This window comes from Caretta caretta, chromosome 10 (assembly GCF_965140235.1).
Source record: "Caretta caretta isolate rCarCar2 chromosome 10, rCarCar1.hap1, whole genome shotgun sequence".
Taxonomy (NCBI): Eukaryota; Metazoa; Chordata; order Testudines; family Cheloniidae; genus Caretta; species Caretta caretta.
In genome coordinates this window covers 80,923,014-80,946,091 of record NC_134215.1, presented here as the reverse complement: position 1 = coordinate 80,946,091, position 23,078 = coordinate 80,923,014, and the positions used below count along the sequence as shown (strand labels likewise).

At 46.4% G+C, this 23,078-nt stretch overlaps 1 protein-coding gene across 4 annotated transcripts in view; it reads right to left on the bottom strand.

Moving 5' to 3' along the window:
• Positions 1-20,875, bottom strand: part of MAP2K5 (mitogen-activated protein kinase kinase 5) — a 215,734-nt gene extending 194,859 nt beyond the window's left edge. For 2 of the 4 annotated variants that reach the window (XM_048865826.2, XM_048865824.2), the window contains exons 1-4: positions 20,599-20,875; positions 13,512-13,560; positions 3,160-3,183; positions 2,112-2,179 (exon numbers count right to left, since the gene is read on the bottom strand). In XM_048865826.2, the coding sequence (XP_048721783.1) occupies positions 2,112-2,179; positions 3,160-3,183; positions 13,512-13,560; positions 20,599-20,733 (276 nt within the window). In that variant the 5' untranslated portion in view covers positions 20,734-20,875. The remainder of the gene's footprint in view (positions 1-2,111; positions 2,180-3,159; positions 3,184-13,511; positions 13,561-20,598) is intronic. The other 2 variants (XM_048865825.2, XM_048865828.2) reach the window with 2 other exon arrangements.
• Positions 20,876-23,078: the final 2,203 nt, after the last annotated feature.

Here is a 23,078-nt window from a genome sequence, read left to right as displayed (position 1 = left end):
ACACGAGTCCGCATCTATCCACACACATACACACACTTATATGAAAAGATGTGGATTCATGCACACACACACACTGCCTTACAAAACAGCCAGTCACAAAATCCAGTCTATGACTACATATAGGTACCTTATAATGTCTTTCATTCAAACTCACACTAAATGTTTGTTTATTTTAAAACCTTCAGCAAAGATAATATACTTACCTACTAACAATTTTACAGTAGCAAACTGAAAGACATCTCCTAATTGGAGTTGCAGCTAGCAAGGGATGTGAAGGGTAACAAGAAGGGTTTCTACAGGTATGTTAGCAACAAGAAGAGGGTCCGGTAAAGTGTGGGACCCTTACTGAATGGGGGAGGCAACTTAGTGACAGATGATGTGGAAAAAGCTGAAGTACTCAATGCTTTTTTTGCCTCAGTCTTCACAGACAAGATCAGCTCCCAGACTGCTGCACTGGGCAGCACAGTATGGGGAGGAGGTGAGCAGCCCTCAGTGGTGAAAGAACAGGTTAAGGACTATTTAGAAAAGCTGGACATGCACAAGTCCATGGGGCTGGATCTAATGCATCCGAGAGTGCTGAGGGAGTTGGCTGATGTGATTGCAGAACCATTGGCCATTATCTTTGAAAACTTGCGGCAATCCCCTCTATTGGGCAATGGTGAGGCCACATCTGTAGCACTGCATCCAGTTTTGGGCCCCCCACTACAGAAGGGATGTGGATAAATTTGAAAGAGTCCAGCGGAGGGCAACAAAAATGATTTGGGGGCTGAGGCACATGACTTATGAGGAGAGGCTGAAGGAATTGGGCTTATTTAGTCTGCAGAAGAGAAGAGTGAGGGAGGATTTGACAGTAACCTTCAACTACCTGAAGGGGGGGTTCCAAAGAGGATGGTCTCAAGTTGTAGTGGGGGAGGTCTAGTTTGGATATTAGGAAAAACTATTTCACTAGGAGGGTGGTGAAGCACTGGAATGGGTTACCTATGGAGGTGATGGAATCTCCTTCCTGAGAGGTTTTTAAGACCCAGCTTGACAAAGCCCTGGCTGGGATGATTTAGTTGGTGTTGGTCCTGCTTTGAGAAGGGGGTTGGACTAGATGACCTCCTGAGATCTCTTCCAACCCTAATTTTCTATATTTCTATGCTTTGGGAGAAATAGTTGACACCTAAAATAAGCCTTGATAACAAAACAGCACCCGGTATATTTCTGATGACAAATTCTAAACTAAGCTAACGCATTATAACCCACACAAAAAGCATCTGTAGTCAGATGACTGGTACTTCAATGGCTGTACAGTAGTTAATTTTGAAACACTCGAAGTTAAGAAATAAACAGAAAACAGAAAACAAAAAAAATCTTTTTTGGCCAAAAAGTGGATTTTAGCACTTAATATCCATCTTAAAAGAAAAGATCCATAAAACTATTGGTTATTTTCCTGTTCATCCATTTCATTTCAAAGCAAGTGTTAAATGGAAATTTTCACTTAAATTTACAACAAGAAAGATAAATATAGCTAAAAATGAGTTAAAATAATTGTGATTCAATAAGTTACTGGTTTTGCTTTTAGGATTTTTTGTACATATAAATACATCAGAAATACATCTTTAAATCTTCTGTGCATATTGAGCCTGCAGCTACAATGTAACTCTTCTGTTAGGAGGGGTGAAATAGTCTCCAGATGAAAGTAGATTCGGAAAATTTTTTAGAGCCCAGGGGTTCATTTTTAATGAGCCGTTACTTTAAGTACTGCATAAAAAATACAAGAAATTGATAGTCCATTTAGTTTGCACTATACCTAATGCAAAAGTCATTAAGATGCATTATTCCTAATGTTCATCATATGATCAGTAAGTGTACAACTCTTTTTAAAAATGTCAAGCATGCCCACAACTCCATGTGATTTTCAAAAAACAAAAAACAAAACAAAACAAAATAAAACAAAACCCAAAAACAAAAACAAAAAAAAAAAAACCCACCACCTCCGCATAATACAGGAATACATTATGATTATTTTTGTTTATTTTTAACACTTCAATACAAGCAGAATAATGGATAAAATTACAGGAAAATTGAAAAGCATGAAAAACATTCGCCACTTGTTACAATATACCTACATAGGATAGCATGGCTTTCATTTCTTCATCACTTCTAACAGTAATCCGATCACCGTCCTCATCTTCATCTGATAAAAAAGTATTACATTCATTAAGTGAAAAGCCATTTACAGTTTTTAATAAATCAATTATGCCTGTTTACTCTACCTGAACAACGGAACTTCTACAAACAAATAATAAACAGAACGAGCAAGCCAATTACACAAAAAACCCAGAACCTTGAAATGACTGTTGACATCATCACCATCTGGGGCCTAGACATGTGGTGTGGAAGAAACAAGTGAGGAAAACAAGACCAAGCAGCTGAAAGACTTGAGATGCAAGAGCACAAAAGGATGACAACAGAACATTCTCTAACCGCATATACCAAAGTAATCCCAAATGCACATAAACAGAGGCTATAATTACATTTTAAGAGCAGGGACAAGAACAAAGCACTCGAAACTTTGCTCTCACAATTTACGATGCTAGCAGAACCTCCCTGTGGAATTCCAGTCTATGCACAGTATATTACTCCTTATGCAAATCCATTAAGTCATTCTAGTGACACTGTAAACTCGGAGTGAAGATTGAGTGGTTTCTTAATGGGTCTAGGTCTCCCAAGATGGAATTAAGTGTATTCAGTTTTGTTGAAAGAAAAAACATAATACCAAAAACTCGATCTGTTTTCTTACCACTCCATCCTTCTTATTCTATAATATTCTGTCCTTACATGAATTCTTTCCTGTCATGCTCATCTGCCCCCTGTCATGCTGCTTCTTCCCGATACCCATCAGGAAGCATAGGTTTCTATCACACCTAATAAAAACAGTAGCTTTACCTTTAAAAAAAATTAAAGGAATACATGATCATTCATTTGTATGTCTATATATACACACATCAGTTTAGACTAGTGCCAAACTTAGTGTGCACGCACGTTTGTCTGGGAGGATTTGTGCACAGTACAACTGTGGGAGAAGAGAGTGAGTGGTTCACGAATAGTGCAATGTAATCACACCTCTGTAATAAGAGCTATGGTACAGACATGCATACACACAGAACTGCATACCTTGTGACATAAGGAAAGATGCTGCTGTAGTATTGGACGCAGAGGAAAGAACAAGAAGATTCAGAAAGGCTTATGTAAAGCGAGGGATTTTAAATATATATATTTTAAATTAGGATCTAACATTGGAATAAGTTTTCCAAAGGCATAAGGCAGGATTCTGATCTCCATTAACTATTGTGAGGTACTCAGACACCCTTGTGATGCGAGACGCACAAGTAATCAGATAGACAGATCAGAACCCCACTCTCAATCTGTAGCAATATATAATTTTTTACTGATTTACCTTTTGCTTGATTTGTTTCCCATCTTTGCCTGCCATGATTTAACACTGCTCTTTCTTTCTGAAGTTTGTACAATTAGGATACTATATTCCTTTAACATTTACGTTTCCCCAGATTTGGAAATTGGATTTTCCTTTTACTACACCTACGGTATGACTCAGCAGTGTGATTCCCCTGCTCATATTTATTTGAGGTAGTACAAGCATAAATAGCAGAGCTGCAGTATTATGGATAGTGGCAGCAAAGGCATGGCTGAGCTCTGCTGAGTACGTACAAACCCACCTGAAACGAGTGGGTTTGTATCATGGGGATGCTGCTATACAGCCCTGGTCTACACTAGGACTTTAGGTCGAATTTAGCAGCGTTAAATCGATGTAAACCTGCACCCGTCCACACGATGAAGCCCTTCATTTCGACTTAAAGGGCTCTTAAAATCGATTTCCTTACTCCACCCCTGACAAGTGGATTAGCGCTTAAATCGGCCTTGCCGGGTCGAATTTGGGGTACTGTGGACACAATTCGACGGTATTGGCCTCCGGGAGCTATCCCAGAGTGCTCCATTGTGACCGCTCTGGACAGCGCTCTCAACTCAGATGCACTGGCCAGGTAGACAGGAAAAGAACCGCGAACTCTTGAATCTCATTTCCTGTTTGGCCAGCGTGGCAAGCTGCAGGTGACCATGCAGAGCTCATCAGCAGAGGTGACCATGATGGAGTCCCAGAATCGCAAAAGAGCTCCAGCATGGACTGAACGGGAGGTACGGGATCTGATTGCTGTACGGGGAGAGGAATCCATGCTATCAGAACTCCGTTCCAGTTTTCAAAATGCCAAAACCTTTGTCAAAATCTCCCAGGGCATGAAGGACAGAGGCCGTAATAGGGACCCGAAGCAGTGCCGCGTGAAACTTAAGGAACTGAGGCAAGCCTATCAGAAAACCAGAGAGGCGAACGGCCGCTCCGGGTCAGAGCCCCAAACATGCCACTTCTATGATGAGCTGCATGCCATTTTAGGGGGTTCAGCCACCACTACCCCAGCCGTGTTGTTTGACTCCTTCAATGGAGATGGAGGCAACACAGAAGCAGGTTTTGGGGACGAAGAAGATGATGATGATGAGGTTGTAGATAGCTCACAGCAAGCAAGGGGAGAAACCGGTTTTCCCGACACCCTGGACCTGGAGCCAGTACCCCCCGAACCCACCCAAAGCTGCCTCCTGGACCCGGCAGGTGGAGAAGGGACCTCTGGTGAGTGTACCTTTTAAAATACTATACATGGTTTAAAAGCAAGCATGTGAAAGGATTAATTTGCCCTGGCATTCGCGGCTCTCCTGGATGTACTCCCAAAGCCTTTGCAAAAGGTTTCTGGGGAGGGCAGCCTTATTGTGTCCTCCATGGTAGGACACTTTACCACTCCAGGCCAGTAAAACTTACTCGGGAATCATTGTACAACAAAGCATTGCAGTGTATGTTTGCTGGCGTTCAAACAACATTTGTTCTTTATCTCTCTGTGTTATCCTCAGGAGAGTGAGATATCATTCATGGTCACCTGGTTGAAATAGGGTGCTTTTCTTCAGGGGACACTCAGAGGTGCCCGTTCCTGCTGGGCTGTTTGCCTGTGGCTGAACAGAAATGTTCCCCGCTGTTAGCCACGGGGAGGGGGGAGGGTTGAGGGGGTAGCCACGCAGTGGGGGGAGGCAAAATGCGACCTTGTAACGAAAGCACATGTGCTATGTATGTAATGTTAACAGCAAGGTTTACCCTGAAAGAGTGTAGCCACTGTTTTATAAAATGTGTCTTTTTAAATACCGCTGCCCCTTTTTTTTTCTCCACCAGCTGCATGTATTTCAATGATCACAGGATCTTCTCCTTCCCAGAGGCTAATGAAGATTAGAAAGAAAAAAAAAACGCACTCGTGATGAAATGTTCTCTGAGCTCATGCTGTCCTCCCACACTGAAAGAGCACGGACGAATGCGTGGAGGCAAATAATGTCAGAGTGCAGGAAAGCATAAAATGACCGGGAGTAGAGGTGGCGGGCTGAAGAGAGTAAGTGGCGGGCTGAAGACAGGGCTGAAACTCAAATGTGGCGGCAGCGTGATGAGAGGAGGCAGGATTCAATGCTGAGGCTGCTGGAGGATCAAACCAGTATGCTCCAGTGTATGGTTGAGCTGCAGCAAAGGCAGCTGGAGCACAGACTGCCACTACAGCCCCTATGTAACCAACCACCCTCCTCCCCAAGTTCCATAGCCTCCTCACCCAGATGCCCAAGAATGCGGTGGGGGGGCCTCCGGCCAACCAGCCACTCCACCACAGAGGATTGCCCAAAAAACAGAAGGCTGGCATTCAATAAATTTTAAAGTTGTAAACTTTTAAAGTGCTGTGTGGCATTTTCCTTCCCTCCTCCACCACCCCTCCTGGGCTACCTTGGTAGTCATCCCCCTATTTGTGTGATGAATGAATAAAGAATGCATGAATGTGAAGCAACAATGACTTTATTGCCTCTGCAAGCGGTGATCGAAGGGAGGAGGGGAGGGTGGTTAGCTTACAGGGAAGTAGAGTGAACCAAGGGGCGGGGGGTTTCATCAAGGAGAAACAAACAGAACTTTCACACCGTAGCCTGGCCAGTCATGAAACTGGTTTTCAAAGCTTCTCTGATGTGTACCGCGCCCTCTTGTGCTCTTCTAACCACCCTGGTGTCTGGCTGCGTGTAACCAGCAGCCAGGCGATTTGCCTCAACCTCCCACCCCGCCATAAACGTCTCCCCCTTACTCTCACAGATATTGTGGAGGGCACAGCAAGCAGTAATAACAGTGGGAATATTGGTTTTGCTGAGGTCTAACCAAGTCAGTAAACTGCGCCAGCGCACCTTTAAACGTCCAAATGCACATTCTACCACCATTCTGCACTTGCTCAGCCTGTAGTTGAACAGCTCCTGACTACTGTCCAGGCTGCCTGTGTACGGCTTCATGAGCCATGGCATTAAGGGGTAGGCTGGGTCCCCAAGGATAACTATAGGCATTTCAACATCCCCAACGGTTATTTTCTGGTCTGGGAATAAAGTCCCTTCCTGCAGCTTTTGAAACAGATCAGAGTTCCTGAAGATGCGAGCGTCATGTACCTTTGCCGGCCATCCCACGTTAATGTTGGTGAAACGTCCCTTGTGATCCACCAGAACTTGCAGCACTATTGAAAAGTACCCCTTGTGGTTTATGTACTCGGCGGCTTGGTGCTCCGGTGCCAAGATAGGGATATGGGTTCCGTCTATGGCCCCACCACAGTTAGGGAATCCCATTGCAGCAAAGCCATCCACTATGACCTGCACATTTCCCAGGGTCACTACCCTTGATATCAGCAGATCTTTGATTGTGTGGGCTACTTGCATCACAGCAGCCCCAACAGTAGATTTGCCCACTCCAAATTGATTCCCAACTGACCGGTAGCTGTCTGGCATTGCAAGCTTCCACAGGGCTATCGCCACTCGCTTCTCAACTGTGAGGGCTGCTCTCATCTTGGTATTCATGCGCTTCAGGGCAGGGGAAAGCAAGTCACAAAGTTCCATGAAAGTGCCCTTACGCATGCGAAACTTTCACAGCCATTGGGAATCATCCCAGACCTGCAACACTATGCAGTCCCACCAGTCTGTGCTTGTTTCCCGAGCCCAGAATCGGCGTTCCACAGCATGAACCTGCCCCATTAGCACCATGATGCATGCATTGGCAGGGCCCATGCTTTCAGAGAAATCTGTGTCCATGTCCTGATCACTCACGTGACCGCGCTGATGTCGCCTCCTCACCCGGTATCGCTCTGCCAGGTTCTGGTGCTGCATATACTGCTGGATAATGCGTGTGGTGGTTAATGTGCTCCTAATTGCCAAAGTGAGCTGAGCAGCCTCCATGCTTGCCTTGGTATGGCGTCCACACAGAAAAAAGGCGCGGAACGATTGTCTGCCGTTGCTCTGACGCTGGGAGGGGCGCTTACAGGGTTGGCTTCAGGGAGCTAAAATCAACAAAGGGGGTGGCTTTACATCAAGGAGTATTTCAGGCAGGACTTCACGGAGGGTTCCAATAAGAAATGGTGCACCTAAGTAATTGTTCTTATTGGAACAAGCAGGTTGGTCTAGCCTCTGATTGATACATGGCTAGATTTACCTCGCTGCACCTTCTCTGTGAGTGACTGCAGTGTGACCTAGAGGAATGAGTCACCTAGACGGGGGAGAGGGGGAAGCAATGAGTACAAAACAAATCTGGTCTATTTCTTGTTTTGATCCACTCCATCTATCTTTTACATCTTTGGCTGGCAGCAGACAGTGCAGAAGGACTGCAAGCCATCCACATCTCACGGCTGCTTGGCAGAAGATGGTACAATAGGACTGCTAGCCATCCTCATCTCTTGCCTGCCTGGCAGAAGATGGTACAATAGGACTGCTAGCAATCCATATCACCTGCCTGCTCACCATAAGATGGTTCAATAGGACTGACTGCAGGACTAAAGAGAATGACCTGGTCAAGTCACTTCTAATGTAGTCCCTGCACCCATGTCTGCCCAGGCGCTCCTGGCCAATGTGGCCAGGAGCACCTCGGACATGACGATGACGGCTACCAGTCCTATTATACCGTCTGCTGCCACAAGGCAAGGGGTTGCTGCTGCTGTGTAGCAATGCAATACCACGTCTGCCAGCACCCAGGAGACATACGGTGACGGTTACCTGAGCGGGCTCCATGCTTGCCGTGGTATGGCGTCTGCACAGGTAGCTCAAGAAAAAAGGCGCGAAACGATTGTCTGCTGCTGCTTTCACGGAGGGAGGGAGGGAGGGAACGGGGGCCTGACGATATGTACCCAGAACCACCCGCGACAATGTTTTAGCCCCATCAGGCATTGGGATCTCAACCCAGAATTCCAATGGGCAGTGGAGACTGCAGGAACTGTGAGATAGCTACCCAAAGTGCAAAGCTCCGGAAGTCAATGCTTGCCTCGGTACTGTGGAAGCACTCTGCCAAGTTAATGCACTTAATGCACTTAGAGCATTTTCTGTGGGGACACACACACTTGAATATATAAAACCGATTTCTAAAAAACCGACTTCTATAAATTCGACCTAATTTTGTAGTGTAGACATACCCTTAGACTCATGCTAACTCAGCAAACATATGCGGACACGAGCAGGGGAATTATACACCTAGTTCATAGCACAGATAGAGCCTCGGACACAGTGGTCTTTCTAAACTGCTTTCCACAAGACATTTAAATTTTTAAGCACAAAAATGTGGCAGTGTTAAATGCATGTATATTTGTAGGCTGGGGCGGGGGGAGAGGGAGGGGAAATCAACCACACGTGTTTTTGGGCTGGGATTTTCAAAGAGACCTATGCACCCAATTCTCATTGGAAGCCTATGGGAGATGGATGTCTGACTCGCTTAAGTCCCTTTTTAAAAAAAATCACAGCCTTTGCACAGAACATCACACAAAATGTGTGAATATTTCCCTGGATGAAAATTAACCTCTACTCATAATTACACACATTAGTTCAGCAACAGATCTAAATTAGTTGGGCAAAGGAAGATGTTCATTCTTTTTTGAAAAATCTAGCAGAAAACTCCAAAGCAATAATGAAAAAGAGCAAAAAGAGCTCAGAGGGGAAGAAATAACAGTGTGGAAGTATGTCACTGAAAATACTTAGAGAGCTAGAGTTTATAAATCTACCAGAGTGGAATCACAAGACACTGGAAAGATGGTATTCTTTTCACCTATTCGACATTGGTGAGGCCTCATCTGGAGTACTGTGTCCAGTTTTGGGCCCCACACTTCAAGAAGGATGTGGATAAATTGGAGAGAGTCCAGCGAAGGGCAACAAAAATGATTAGGGGACTGGAACACATGAGTTATGAGGAGAGGCTGAGGGAGCTGGGATTGTTTAGCCTGCAGAAGAGAAGAATGAGGGAGGATTTGATAGCTGCTTTCAACTACCTAAAAGGGGGTTCCAAAGAGGATGGCTCTAGACTGTTCTCAATGGTAGCAGATGACAGAACGAGGAGTAATGGTCTCAAGTTGCAGTGGGGGAGGTTTAGATTGGATATTAGGAAAAACTTTTTCACTAAGAGGGTGGTGAAACACTGGAATGCGTTACCTAGGGAGGTGGTAGAATCTCCTTCCTTAGAGGTTTTTAAGGTCAGGCTTGACAAAGCCCTGGCTGGGATGATTTAACTGGGAATTGGTCCTGCTTTGAGCAGGGGGTTGGACTAGATGACCTTCTGGGGTCCCTTCCAACCCTGATATTCTATGATTCTATGGCTTTGAACGGAGAAGTGGATGGCACAGTTACCTTGTGTAATAGTCTTGAGGACACATGGAAATTTAACTAGTAAGTTGCCAGGCTGCTAAAAATGTTCTCTAGACTTACCAACCTGTATCAAGTCAAGAATGATGAAAAGACTTGGAAGAGTTAGTGAGTTGAAACTGAATGTTTCCTTGCCTGAAAGCATATAAGAGACAGAAAAAGGAGGAGAGGTTTGTAAAACTACAACTTGGCTGAAAACAAACTTGCTCTAGCATGAGAATCAGAAACACTGAAGAAAGCTGTCGTTAGAATAGTGACCACAATGAAAGCACTGTAAGCAGAGAGGGGATCAGAAGTAAAAGTAGATGAGCAAAAAATATATTTAAAAGACAGAGAAAGACCAGAGTTGTTAAACAAGTCAGGCTCAAGGGGGGGAAAAAACTGACGCTAGAAACACGCAAGAGTGTAGCTGATGAACTCTCACAGCCCACTGGAAGAACATCCTCAGATCACCAGGTCACACAGGATTAGATTCAAATGATATGAAAATAGCTCCAGAGTACTCAGAACTGTGAAAACTCCTTACAGTTACATGAAGAATACAGGAAAGATACAAACGTACCGATGAAAGAAGATATTAAAAGGACAATTTTTTCTTAATCAGAGACTATATTTCTCATGTTAAATGCAGAGATTCTTTTGCCATCCTACCAAAAAATATAACTGGGTATAGCCTCCAAACTGGCTATAGATGATGCACTGATTCAGAGAGAAGAATTTCAAGCTTGTCTACTTGCCTAGAGCACAACAATCTGATTTTCCAGCACATTAGGGAAGCAAAAGTAGAACCAAAAAGCCTATGTACTGGCTGGATTTTGCTAATGTCACTTAAAATGGAGGAAAAAATCCTAGCAAGATACCAAATAGAGTGCAGCAGATGGTAAACAAATATTATGAAGCAATCTTTGCAAAATCTGCAGTGTGTCACAAATACACAAAATGGCAGAGTTTGGATAAAAGGATCATAACAGGCCATATGTTGTTAGTCATTTTATTTGTAGCACCGTGTAATACAATGGTGAAATCCACATAAAGGTCCAATGGTAGAAGAAGCACAGCCCCAGGTAGAGGCTGCAATGGATGACACAGTGTAGATAACAACAACTAAACAAACAGTAGAGGAGACTATACTAGCCGGCAATTATCCATGACTGGAAAGTAAACAAACAGGTGAGAAGGACATTTATACCAGTAAAATCTAGGCATTTGATATGGATAGAGTAACCAGGAAACCAAGCATCAACATACATAACATATTTTAGATGCCAGTTAAATGGCAGGGGAAATAGTTTTGTGCAGATGTAAATGACAGACTAGAGACATGAACTGAAAGCACAGCAGCAGATGTGTATTTCCAGGAAAGTTCTACACATGGTACCATTAATATGGGCTACTGCTGTGATTGCAGGGACTCTTACTGGTGCATGAAGTTCAAACAAAGCTAATCTGTGATATGGGAAATAGGTAACACAAATCAACAAATCATAAAAGAAATGGTAAGGTCTAGAGCCTGGTTTTGCTCAGGACCCTATAGCAAGTCTTAGGTTTTACAATGGGGAAGGGTACATGTCCCAGGCTCAGGGGAAATGAACATTTACAAACACAGTTCTTATCCACAGGATACGTTTTTTAGTTGAAAACAAACATGTGGCGTAAAAGCAACAAAAGCACTCGAAGGCTCACAAAACAATTATTTCCTTTAATTTTCTATGCCCATGATTATCCCTCAAGCACAATACAACCAAGTACTCTGCACCTTACCTTCTATCATATATACTCTCTCACTTCCAGCATCAATACACAGCATGCAGATTCACAAACCAGATGCAACATCCCATGGCTCTTTTTGTAAACCCATCTCTACCAGGGCAAACCTTTTGGAGAAAATTGGTGGAACCTTTCCTCTAGCACAGACCCATGATAATTAAAATATTAGAAAGGAGCACTAGAAAGCCTATAAGCCTATGCACTCTTAAATAGACCACTGATCTTATTGCCTGAGGCAGAGAAGTTTGACTGCCCTTCACAAATTATTCTTCTTGAAAACAATGCCATGGGAACCAAAAATGATAAAAAGAGTGAAAAGTTACAAAAAGAAAGAAGGAAAGAAAATAAGCAAGTCAGTATCAGTCCCAAATCTGCATTAATGGAGTAAATGAGAGCTTTCTACAGACTTCAATTACGGTAGGATCTTGGCCTACTTATAGAGCCCTGTGAACTTTTTATTTTTTGCAATTTTTCATTTTTTTAAAATTTCTTATTATGTTTTATCCACTATAAATGTTTTTACTTATTACATTTACATTAATAAAATACCTCAAATGACCCATATAAAAAAACCCATGTATAAACTATGAAAAAAAAAAACAGTTTATTTAGACTACACCATTTTATTAAGCGTTATTACACGGTACTAAAAGGTTTTAGGAATTAAAAGTAAGTATAGAACAATACCCCTTAAATATTCCCCATGCCCTCTTCAGCCCCCATGTCACAGCCTCCCCATTAGTGCAAAAGATCCCTCCTCTAGCCCCCTTTACATACTCCCCTTCTGAAACCCAGGCCCTTGGGGAGGGTGACAGGTCCTGTCCCCAGGGGGTGGCAGGCCCTGGAAGGGATGTTGTGACCTCGAATACGGGATCATAGTATGGCTCAGGTTTGGCCCAGCCATTCCTCCATCATCATAACAAAGAAAAGAAAAAGGAAGAATGTAGATAAGTTGGCCAACATCTCTAACTTGTACAGGAGGGAAGGAAAACTAATGACTTGGCATCTCATGAGCATCCTTCTAATGGGAAGAAAGTGCTACCTCCTCCCACAGAGCAGTCTTTGTTCTTTACGGCTGGGAAAACACAGACTCCAGCCCTCCCATTGTCAGAGAAACCTATTTAAAACAAAACCAAACCTTTCCCTGTTATTGTGGAGGAGTGTGGCCCTCGACACCTGTGCTACAACTGTCAAATCCAGCCTTATGAACACGGGATATCATCTTCCTAGATCCAAAGAAACAGCTGATCTCAAGGTAATAGAGGCAGTCACCCCATAACACTACATGCACTGTATCTGACTGTCATGTTATGACACTTATCTTCACCTATGAGAAAAGAGATCATCTCCTCATACAAAAGCATAAGTAGGATAAGATCTCGGCAATCATTATTCTTCTCCTGCCTCAACAGCCTGCAGCGGATGTAGTATGCAGAAAACTCCTTTCCCAGGCGAAACCAAGGGTTCATCCTCCATAATATGGTCAGTCTCCACTAAATTAAAAAGGAAAAGTCCCAAATCTAGTTGAGCCGGGGTTTCAATGCAGCAATTGCTATGCTCCCATGCCTGGTATTATTCTACATTCTGTACCATATTTCTTTTAAAAGCTGCACTTTGCAGCTCTTTTGTTTTTTAAAGCGAGAATTAAATTTTCAAATTACAATCCTAGATCTACAGGTACTTTATTCTTTTCATTTAATTCAAGCCATATAATTGCAGTGAGGAGTCAGAGCATGATAAGGTCACGTTGGTAATTAAAGCTATATTGTAGAGATATGCTCACTCAAGATGTAATTAAATAATAAAATATTACTTAGCTCGGTATCATCATTAAACTTGCATTAATGTATAAATATTTAACTGTAACATATAATGAACATAAACATTATTTACTTAAAAAATGACAACTGCATAATGTGAGCAGAGGAGCCCATACCAGACATACTGCAGACAGAAGTTAAATAAGTTGTACTTACATTCAAATGCTGTTGTCGTTGCATCAGGCAAAACCTGTCCAATGACATCCTAAACAATGACATAGGACAGAATAAGCCATGTTTCTAACTAGAAGTGCTTGAGACATTTCAGCGTACATTAAACTTAACGGTTCCTCTATTACAGAGAAGAGAGTCTTTAAACCCCTCTCCCCCAAACTTTTAGCATACGATTCAAAGCAGTTTCAATCAGTCTCCCCCTTCCTCCCCCCTATGCCCCCTGGAGGGCAGAACAGTATTTAAATCACTTGATCATAACTTCAGAACAAATATTCCATTTTAATTTTTCTTGCAATGTAAAGAGTTTATTTTGTCCTTAGGGTACAAAAAATGCATGTGGAACTCTTCAAGGCAAGTGATATAAATGGAGGTTTATAAATCATTTCGGTACTTGAGAAGGAGCGCTCTCTCTTTCTACCCCAAACCATCCCGACTGTTGGGGAGAGAGTGGTTCATTCCTTTATAACTTGCTCAGCTTCTGTTTTCTGGTCCTTCTCCCCAACCATAAGTAGCTTTTGTGCCTACCTCTGCTGCCCACATGGATCTGAACAGGGGTGCTGGAACAACTTTCATAATGGGGGTGCTGAGAGCCATTGAACCAAACCGTACACCCTGTATATGATGGAAACCACTTGAAGTCAGGGGGTGCAACAGCACCCCCAGCACCGGCATCTATGGATCTGAACGGCAGACGGGACAATAACTAAAATCTTGTTGATTTTACTCTGCTACTGCACAGGAAAGCTTTGAAGGATAGGGATGCATTAGTGATGCCTGCTGCAGGCTCACCAGAAAGCTCTGGTTTACATTTGGAAGATTCTCTCTGCAACCATATGAGCTATAAAGTTTTTAGTTTCAGAGTAACAGCCGTGTTAGTCTGTATTCGCAAAAAGAAAAGGAGTACTTGTGGCACCTTAGAGACTAACCAATTTATTTGAGCATGAGCTTTCGTGAGCTACAGCTCACTTCATCGGATGCATACCGTGGAAACTGCAGCAGACTTTATATATACACAGAGAATATGAAACAATACCTCCTCCCACCCCACTGTCCTGCTGGTAATAGCTTATCTAAAGTGATCATCAGGTGGGCCATTTCCAGCACAAATCCAGGTTTTCTCACCCTCCACCCCCCCACACAAATTCACTATACACACTGTGTATGGGGGTGGGGGGGATGTGGGAAAACCTGGATTTGTGCAGGAAATAGCCCGACTTGATTATGTAAAGAGTTGTCACTTTGGATGGGCTAGCACCAGCAGGAGAGTGAATTTGTGTGGGGGGGTGGAGGGTGAGAAAACCTGGATTTGTGCTGGAAATGGCCCACCTGATGATCACTTTAGATAAGCTATTACCAGCAGGACAGTGGGGTGGGAGGAGGTATTGTTTCATATTCTCTGTGTATATATAAAGTCTGCTGCAGTTTCCACAGTATGCATCCGATGAAGTGAGCTGTAGCTCACGAAAGCTCATGCTCAAATAAATTGGTTAGTCTCTAAGGTGCCACAAGTACTCCTTTTCTTTTTGCAAAGTTTTTAGTATTATTCTTTTATTTTAATTGAAGTTTAAATCCTGCATAAATACATGAGTGGATTCATAGTTGGTCTGAAATAAAAAAAATGCACTGGTTGTCCAGTAAGAAATGAGGCCAAAGTATCAAAGAAGTGTAAATATTTCTCATCTACACACTGGGCAGCGTGTTTTATTTAAAAAAGTTTTTTTTTTGCCCTGAACTACTTCCACAACAATGATCTTCTAAGGACAGAATCAAACTGCATATACCAGAAGGCCCAGAAATGTAGAATTTCTGTGTATGTTACACATTTCTGTCCCAAATGGTGCATTTTTGTGTCTAATATTTTAAACACATTTTCTATGCTACAGTATAACTTTTTTTTTTTTTCAGATCAAAAACTGCCTTGGGTATTGCAAAGTTACTCAAAATTCAGTGGAAGATCAATTCATGCAGGCCTTCTCGTCTGCGTGTTGTCATCAGTCAACAGTGAGTTTGCAATATGTCATGTGGGGTATGGCATACATGCATAGCGTGATTTTTCCTGCCTGCTGTCTGATTTCTCATGTCATGCAAGCTTTTCACTGACATTGTCACAAACAGGTCATGAATAAATGAATAACATTATTTATTGCAAATAAATGTTATACACCTTGGAGTGCTCAGCATCTCACATGATTGGACCCTCAGTAATCACGGTCCCATTATTTTTCTTTTTTCCCTCTGAATAAAACTAAGAAATGAAACGGGAGATGCAATATTTAAAATGGGATAATTAATATAATGAAAAAGCAGCAAATATATCAGTAAAGAGTTAACTGGGCCAAATTATAGATATATAACTATTTCTTGCTTTTTTATCTTAGATGTGTTAAAATAAATTACCTTTATATACTACAGTTTAAACAACAGACAGAGGATGTGCAACACAGATGACAATGATTCCGTGGAAACTTTGCACAGTCAAAAAATCACAAAAATTTAGGCAACACAAAACTCAGTGTGGTGTTAAGAGAATTTTTTGTGTTTAATTATTTCTAGAGAACAGTAGATGTTCTACAGAAAACTTAAGAAAATATAATCCCTCTCTGCAAGAGCTTACAGTCTAACTGTACAAATTCAGTACAAAGAACTAAGGTCTTGTCTGCACACAAAACTTGCAGTGGTTTAACTAAAATTGGTTTTTAAATCGAGATACTTAAACCCTGCAAATCCCTGCAGAGACAAATTTCAATTGAACCAATATAAAAATATATTTTAGTTAAACCATCACAAGCTTTGGGTGTCTACCAGCAGCATATATGTGAGGAGAGGATGTGTGGGCTCTGAGAAAGGACCATATCTGAGGGCTCAAAGAACTCCAACTCAGGCTCTAGACTCCCAAAATTATGATTTACCATCACTCTCGGGTTACTAGCCTGCTTTATATTTTCACCTTAAAGTTCACATTTTACATTATGATTTAAAAAAAAAACCCTGAAAAATCTAAATCCATTAATTTAAGATCTGTAAAAGTGGACTAGATCACAAACCTGTCTCATAGTGAATTATTGGTAAGGTATCTTTACTCTGCTTAGTGTCCCACCTTGCTATTAAGTCAATGCACCAGATGAAACACCAAACTTTAAAACATGAATTCATAAAATTGATCTGGGGTTAAGAATCTTTTCACCTGATGTGTAGGAACCCTTACACTCTAACATTTTGGAGCTCTTTCATTGACCCAAACTCACAATATCCTAACTTTCAGCAGTGATGTTGGAATGGAGAATCCCCACAACTCACAAACAATAAAATCCTATAAATCTTGCAGACAAATGTTCAAGTAATCAGTGTATAGAACAACAGGTGTTTTATCCAACAAAACATAAGGCCATTAACAATGAAGAGAAAAGTCAGATAATGGTAGACTAAACAAGAAATCTGTCAAAACTGTTCTGTGGAGGATTGTAAAACAATTTGTATCTGTAAGGAAAGAAAACTGAACATTTAAAGCTATTGCTTGTAGCAGGGTTTGCCTGGCTGTTAGATACCAGCGGCCTCATTCTCCTTACACTTAAACCAGCTTTTACATCAGTTTTCAGAGTAACAGCCGTGTTAGTCTGTATTCGCAAAAAGAAAAGGAGTACTTGTGGGACCTTAGAGACTAACCAATTTATTTGAGCATAAGCTTTCGTGAGCTACAGCTCACTTCATCGGTGTAATTACACTACATCAGTGTAATTCTATGGAATTCTCATCAGTGTAAGTGAGAGAAATATAAGACCTGCTCCTTAAGGTGTTCAGACTCCATGGTGATGGGACAGCATGTGAATCTAGACAGATTAATGAAAAAATCAGTGCACTGTAATCCACTTAGTAGTGAAAAATCTTTAAATAAATCTGTTTACTGATAACTTCAAGGTTTGCAAAACTGATATACACAGAAAATCACTTGCAGTGGTGTTCCAAACAGTAGCACTTAGGTCCCAGTTCAGCAAGGTGTTTAAGTATGAGTCTAATTTTAAACATGTGAGTAGTCCCAATTCTGTGGGAGTACTTAGTGCTGAAAGATAGGCACATACTTATCTTTCTGAATTAAGGCTTTCATGATTATTTAATTTCTTAAACAAACATATCTGTACCATTCCGCCAATTATCAGTGCTCTTCCAAGATGCAATCCTTAAGCAGGAATATAACAACTGAATATTAAACTTAATGGGGGCATGGATTAGTGTGTAGAACAGCACACTAGGCATTAGGACTCAGATTTTTAAAGATATTAAGGTGTTGCTATGCTCAGCATTGCAATGCCAAACTGATTCAGGAGCTTAAATCTCATTTTCAAAAAGGGATTTAGATATTAAGGAGACAGCTTTGGATTTCAAAGAGTAAAGAAGTTAAATTTAGAAAAAAAAATCACTTTATTTCAAAAAAATAAAGATCCTGCAGCACCCTGTGTTCAATAACCTGATACACTGTGTTCTGATTTGTTCTGATTTGTTCTGATTTCTACAATTTTTAACCTCCTTAGGGTACGAACCTAGTCTTAATCTGTTTTGTACCATACCCAGCACATTCACAATGCGCATTAAATTAATAGTTTTCTGATTTTCAGAGATGCTGAGCATCTGCTGCTCCTGCTTACTTCATCTGGAGTTTTGCATGCTCAGCACCTCTGAGAAAGAGACCCTATAAATGTTATTGTTATTACTTTTCAAGGTGTCCACCTGACCACTTAATTTCAGCTCATTAAGGGCTTGTTTACACATAAAAGTTGTACCACTTTAATAATACCGGTATATCTAAAGCGATACAACCTCTGTAGTGCGAACATAATTATACTTTATAAAAGTGCTTACATAACGTATTCCAGGATGAGAAGGTGAATAAGTGATACAGATATAAGGCATCTTTAGACTTGTATAACTGTATCCATTTTAGGGATTTTTCTGGTGTCACACAAACTGGTTAAAAAAAAAATCATACCCCTAAAAGGAAAAAGTTATATTTGTGTTGACTAATATATGCTGACTAGCATATATCTCATTAATAATATGTATTGTCTGCACCATCTATCTATCTATCTATCTATCTATATATATTAATATGCATTAAGCACTGATACTGGTAAGCACAAATACCGTAACAGTGACATAGCCTAAAACTTATGCTAAGTTTCCCATAGCATCTTGCATTTGCTGAAGTAAGCATTTGGCACAAGCAGATAGGAAACTTGTCAAAATCAAGATACATTCGTTCTACGTCTTAGTACAAGCTAGTGAATTACCTTCACGGACCAGTAGCTGAAATAGTAGTATCCAAAACAAAAATAAGAAAGGAACAGAACAAGAAGTTAGGGGCCAGAACAAACGGATAGGCTGGATTTTAGTGACATGTAAAGAAATGTGTAACTTGTAAAATCATACAAATAATACCAGCTGAAATGTGTAACTTGGGGAGCACACCTTCTGCATAAGGTGAATGAAACACCGCTGCACAGAAATGCTCTTTGGAGACTGGTATCGTATAGAATCTTTTTCGTGTACCATATTAATAAACCTGACAGACACTGGTTATTTGGTCTCTTGAATATTTTTTATAATCAAATAACAAACCAAAGTGTGATCAAACAATTGACTATACAATTTATCGACAATCAGTAAAACTTCCAAGTGTACACCAGGCCACAGAAAGCCCGAACCTGGAAAATACCTATCCCGCCCCACTTAGCTTCAACAGTGTGTCTGTTTACAAACTGGTTTAAGTTATAGTAAGTTGACTAAAGAGACATTTAAAGTTACTGTAAATATTGTTGGATGCAGTCTTATTGTAGCCATGTAGTTCCAGGATATTAGAGAGACAAGGTGAATGCAATATGATAAATATTGTCTAATTAATCAGTGTTTCCATTTGTCACATCCCACATGTCCTGAGTAAGGCAGCTTCTAGATCAATGTTCCTCCCACTGAGACGTAAAATCCCTTTACATTAGTAAAGAATCTTTTAGCTACTGCTCCCAACCTCATCACCCGAATTTTCCTATGCACAGTCAGGGGAAGGATAAAGAATCTGCATCTACAGTGCAACCCTGCTTGCTGACGCTAAGGGGCTGTTATGCTTTAGTGCAGTGGTTTTCAACCTTAATTCATTTGCAGACCCCTAAACAATTTCAAATGGTGATGTGGACCCCTTTGGAAATCTTAGCCATAGTTTGCAGACCCCGAGGGGCCTGTGGACCGCAGGTTGAAAACCACTGCTTTAGCGCCCTGGAGGATGGGAAAGGCGTGAACAATTCCTGGGTCCCACTCCAAGCTGAGCATCCCTGTGGGAGGAGAGACAGGAGGGAACTTTGGGAAGCTGGCCCAGGCACCCCAGGGAGGCTTGGGAAGAAGCTGGGGACCTGGGGGAGCTTGAGGAGGGGAGGAAGATGGGTGCCATGAGGGAGGTGTGAAGGAGGGAAGAAGCTGGGCACCCCCAGGGGAGGATAAGGGAAGGGGAAGCTGGGCATCCCAAGGGGGAGAAGGAGAGAGGGGGAAAGCCAAACACCGATATGGTGGGGAGGGGAGAAGAGAAGGAGGAGGAGGAGGGAAGAAGCTGGGCACCCCGAAGGGGTGGGGAGGGGAAAGGAAAGGCGGGCACCCCGGGGGGGGGAGGGAGAAGGGGGCACCCCGAGAAGGGGAGGAAGAAGGAGGGGAGATGCCGGGCACCTCGAGGAGAGGAGGAGACGGGAGCCCAGCACCCCGGGGTGGGGGGGGAGATGAAGGGGGAGGGGAGAAGCCCGGCGCCCCGAGGGGAGGGGGAGACGGGAGCCCAGCACCCCGGGGGGGGGGGAGATGAAGGGGGAGGGAGAAGCCGGGTGCCCAGCACCCCGGGGTGGGGGGGAGATGAAGGGGGAGGGGAGAAGCCGGGCGCCCCGAGGGGAGGGGGAGACGGGACCCCAGCGCCCCGGGGGGTGGGGGGGGACGAAGGGGGAGGGGAGAAGCCGGGCGCCCCGAGGGGAGGGGGAGACGGGACCCCAGCGCCCCGGGGGGTGGGGGGGGACGAAGGGGGAGGGGAGAAGCGGAGCGGACTCACCAGCACGTCCCTGAAGAGCAGCTGCGGTGCGGGGTGGACGGTCCAGTCCACGGCGCCGCCGTCCGGGATGGTGATGCGGATGACGAGCGGCGGGCTCTCCATGGCGCGGGGCGGGCCGCCGCCGGGTACGAGCATCCCCCCGCGGCGGCGGCGGCTCACATGCTGGGGGCCCGCAGCCCGGCCCGGGAGCGGCACTCGCCGGGGTCGATGCGCCGCTGGCCGGAGCTGCCGCTTCCCCTCCGCGAGCGGCGGCCCGGCCTGCACCGGAACCAAACCGCGGGAGCCGGAAAAGCGGGGAGGCGGCGCCAGGCTCGGGAGGGGCGGCCCAGAGCCCTCCCCACGGCGCCCCTCAGGCCCCCCCACTGCGCCCCTCGGCCCCGGGCTGCCCCGAGACCCCCCCCCCACTGCGCCCCTCGACCCCGGGCTGCCCCGAGACCCCCCCCCCCACTGCGCCCCTCGACCCCGGGCTGCTCAGAGTCCCCTCCCCACTACGCCCCTCGACCCCGGGCTGCCCCGAGACCCCCCCCCCCCCACTACGCCCCTCGGCCCCGGGCTGCTCAGAGCCCCCCCACACACTGCGCCCCTCGACCCCGGGCTGCTCAGAGTCCCCTCCCCACTACGCCCCTCAGGCCTCCCCACTGCGCCCCTCGGCCCCGGGCTGCTCAGAGCCCCCCCCCACTGCGCCCCTCGACCCCGGGCTGCTCAGAGCCCCCCCCCCACTGCGCCCCTCGACCCCGGGCTGCCCCGAGACCCCCCCCCACTGCGCCCCTCGACCCCGGGCTGCTCAGAGTCCCCTCCCCACTGCGCCCCTCGGCCCCGGGCTGCCCCGAATCCGCCCCCCACGGCGCCCCTTGACCCTGGGACCCCCCCCCACGGCGCCCCTTGACCCTGGGACCCCCCCCCACGGCGCCCCTCGGCCCCGGGCTGCCCCGAGACCCCCCCCCACTGCGCCCCTCGAGCCCGGGCTGCTCAGAGTCCTCTCCCCACTGCGCCCCTCGGCCCCGGGACCCCTCCCCACGGCGCCCCTGAGGCCTCCCCACGGCGCCCCTCGGCCCCGGACTGCCCCGAGACCCCCCCCTCGGCGCCCCTCAGGCCTCCCCACTGCGCCCCTCGGCCCCGGACTGCCCCGAGACCCCCCCACTGCGCCCCTCGGCCCCGGGCTGCCCCGAGACCCCCCCACTGCGCCCCTCAGGCCTCCCCACTGCGCCCCTCGGCCCCGGACTGCCCCGAGACCCCCCCACTGCGCCCCTCAGGCCTCCCCACTGCGCCCCTCGGCCCCGGACTGCCCCGAGACCCCCCCCCCACTGCGGCCCTCGGCCCCGGGCTGCCCCGAGACCCCGCCCACTGCGCCCCTCAGATCTCCCCACGGCGCCCCTCGGCCCCGGACTGCCCCGAGACCCCCCCCCTCGGCGCCCCTCAGATCTCCCCACGGCGCCCCTCGGCCCCGGACTGCCCCGAGACCCCCCCCCCCCCACTGCGCCCCTTAGGCCTCCCCACTGCGCCCCTCGGCCCCGGGCTGCCCCGAGACACCCACCCCCCGCGCCCCTCGACCCCGGGCTGCTCAGAGTCCCCTCCCCACTGCGCCCCTCAGCCCCCCCCCACTGCGCCCCTCGGGCCCGGGCTGCTCAGAGCCCCCCCACACACTGCGCCCCTCGGCCCCGGACTGCCCCGAGACGACCCCCCCCCACTGCGCCCCGAGACCCCGGGCTGCTCAGAGTCCCCTCCCCACTGCGCCCCTCAGCCCCCCCCACTGCGCCCCTCGGCCTCGAGACCCCCCCCCCACTGCGCCCCTCGGCCTCGGACTGCCCGAGCCCCCTCCCCACTGCGCCCCTCGGCCTCGGACTGCCCGAGCCCCCTCCCCACTGCGCCCCTCGGCCTCGGACTGCCCGAGCCCCCTCCCCACTGCGCCCCTCGGCCTCGGACTGCCCAGAGCCCCCTCCCCACTGCGCCCCTCGGCCCCGGGCGGTCCAGAGCCCCCTCCGCACTCGGCCCCGAGCCCCCTCCCCACTGCACCCCTCGGCCCCGGGCTGCCCAGAGCCCCCTCCCCACCTCAGCCCCGGGACGGCCCAGAGCCCCATCCCCCCTGCGCCCCTCGGCCCCGGGGCAGCCAGGCCCCCTCCCCCTCTAGTGCCCCCCTCTGCCCAGGGGCTGCTAGACAATCTTCTCTGCCTACACCCCACAGACACCCCACACCCCAGGGCTACTCCTCAGCCCCTGGGTCCCGGCTCCCCTCCAGATCCTGATTCTCCTTCCCCTGTACCCCTAGACACTCCCTTGGTCCCCAGAGGCTGTCCCGACCTGGAGTTCCCGCCTCACCCACCCTGCCCCACATGGTCCCATTCCCCCAGGCCCGGCCCCCCCAACACAGATGTCGTCTGGTGGCTTCCTCCGTCTCAGCCCCACATGTGAGAGTCCTTGATCTTTGCCCCTCACTAATTCAGAGTTTAGAACATTCCCAAAGGTTTTCTTGTACCCCAGTA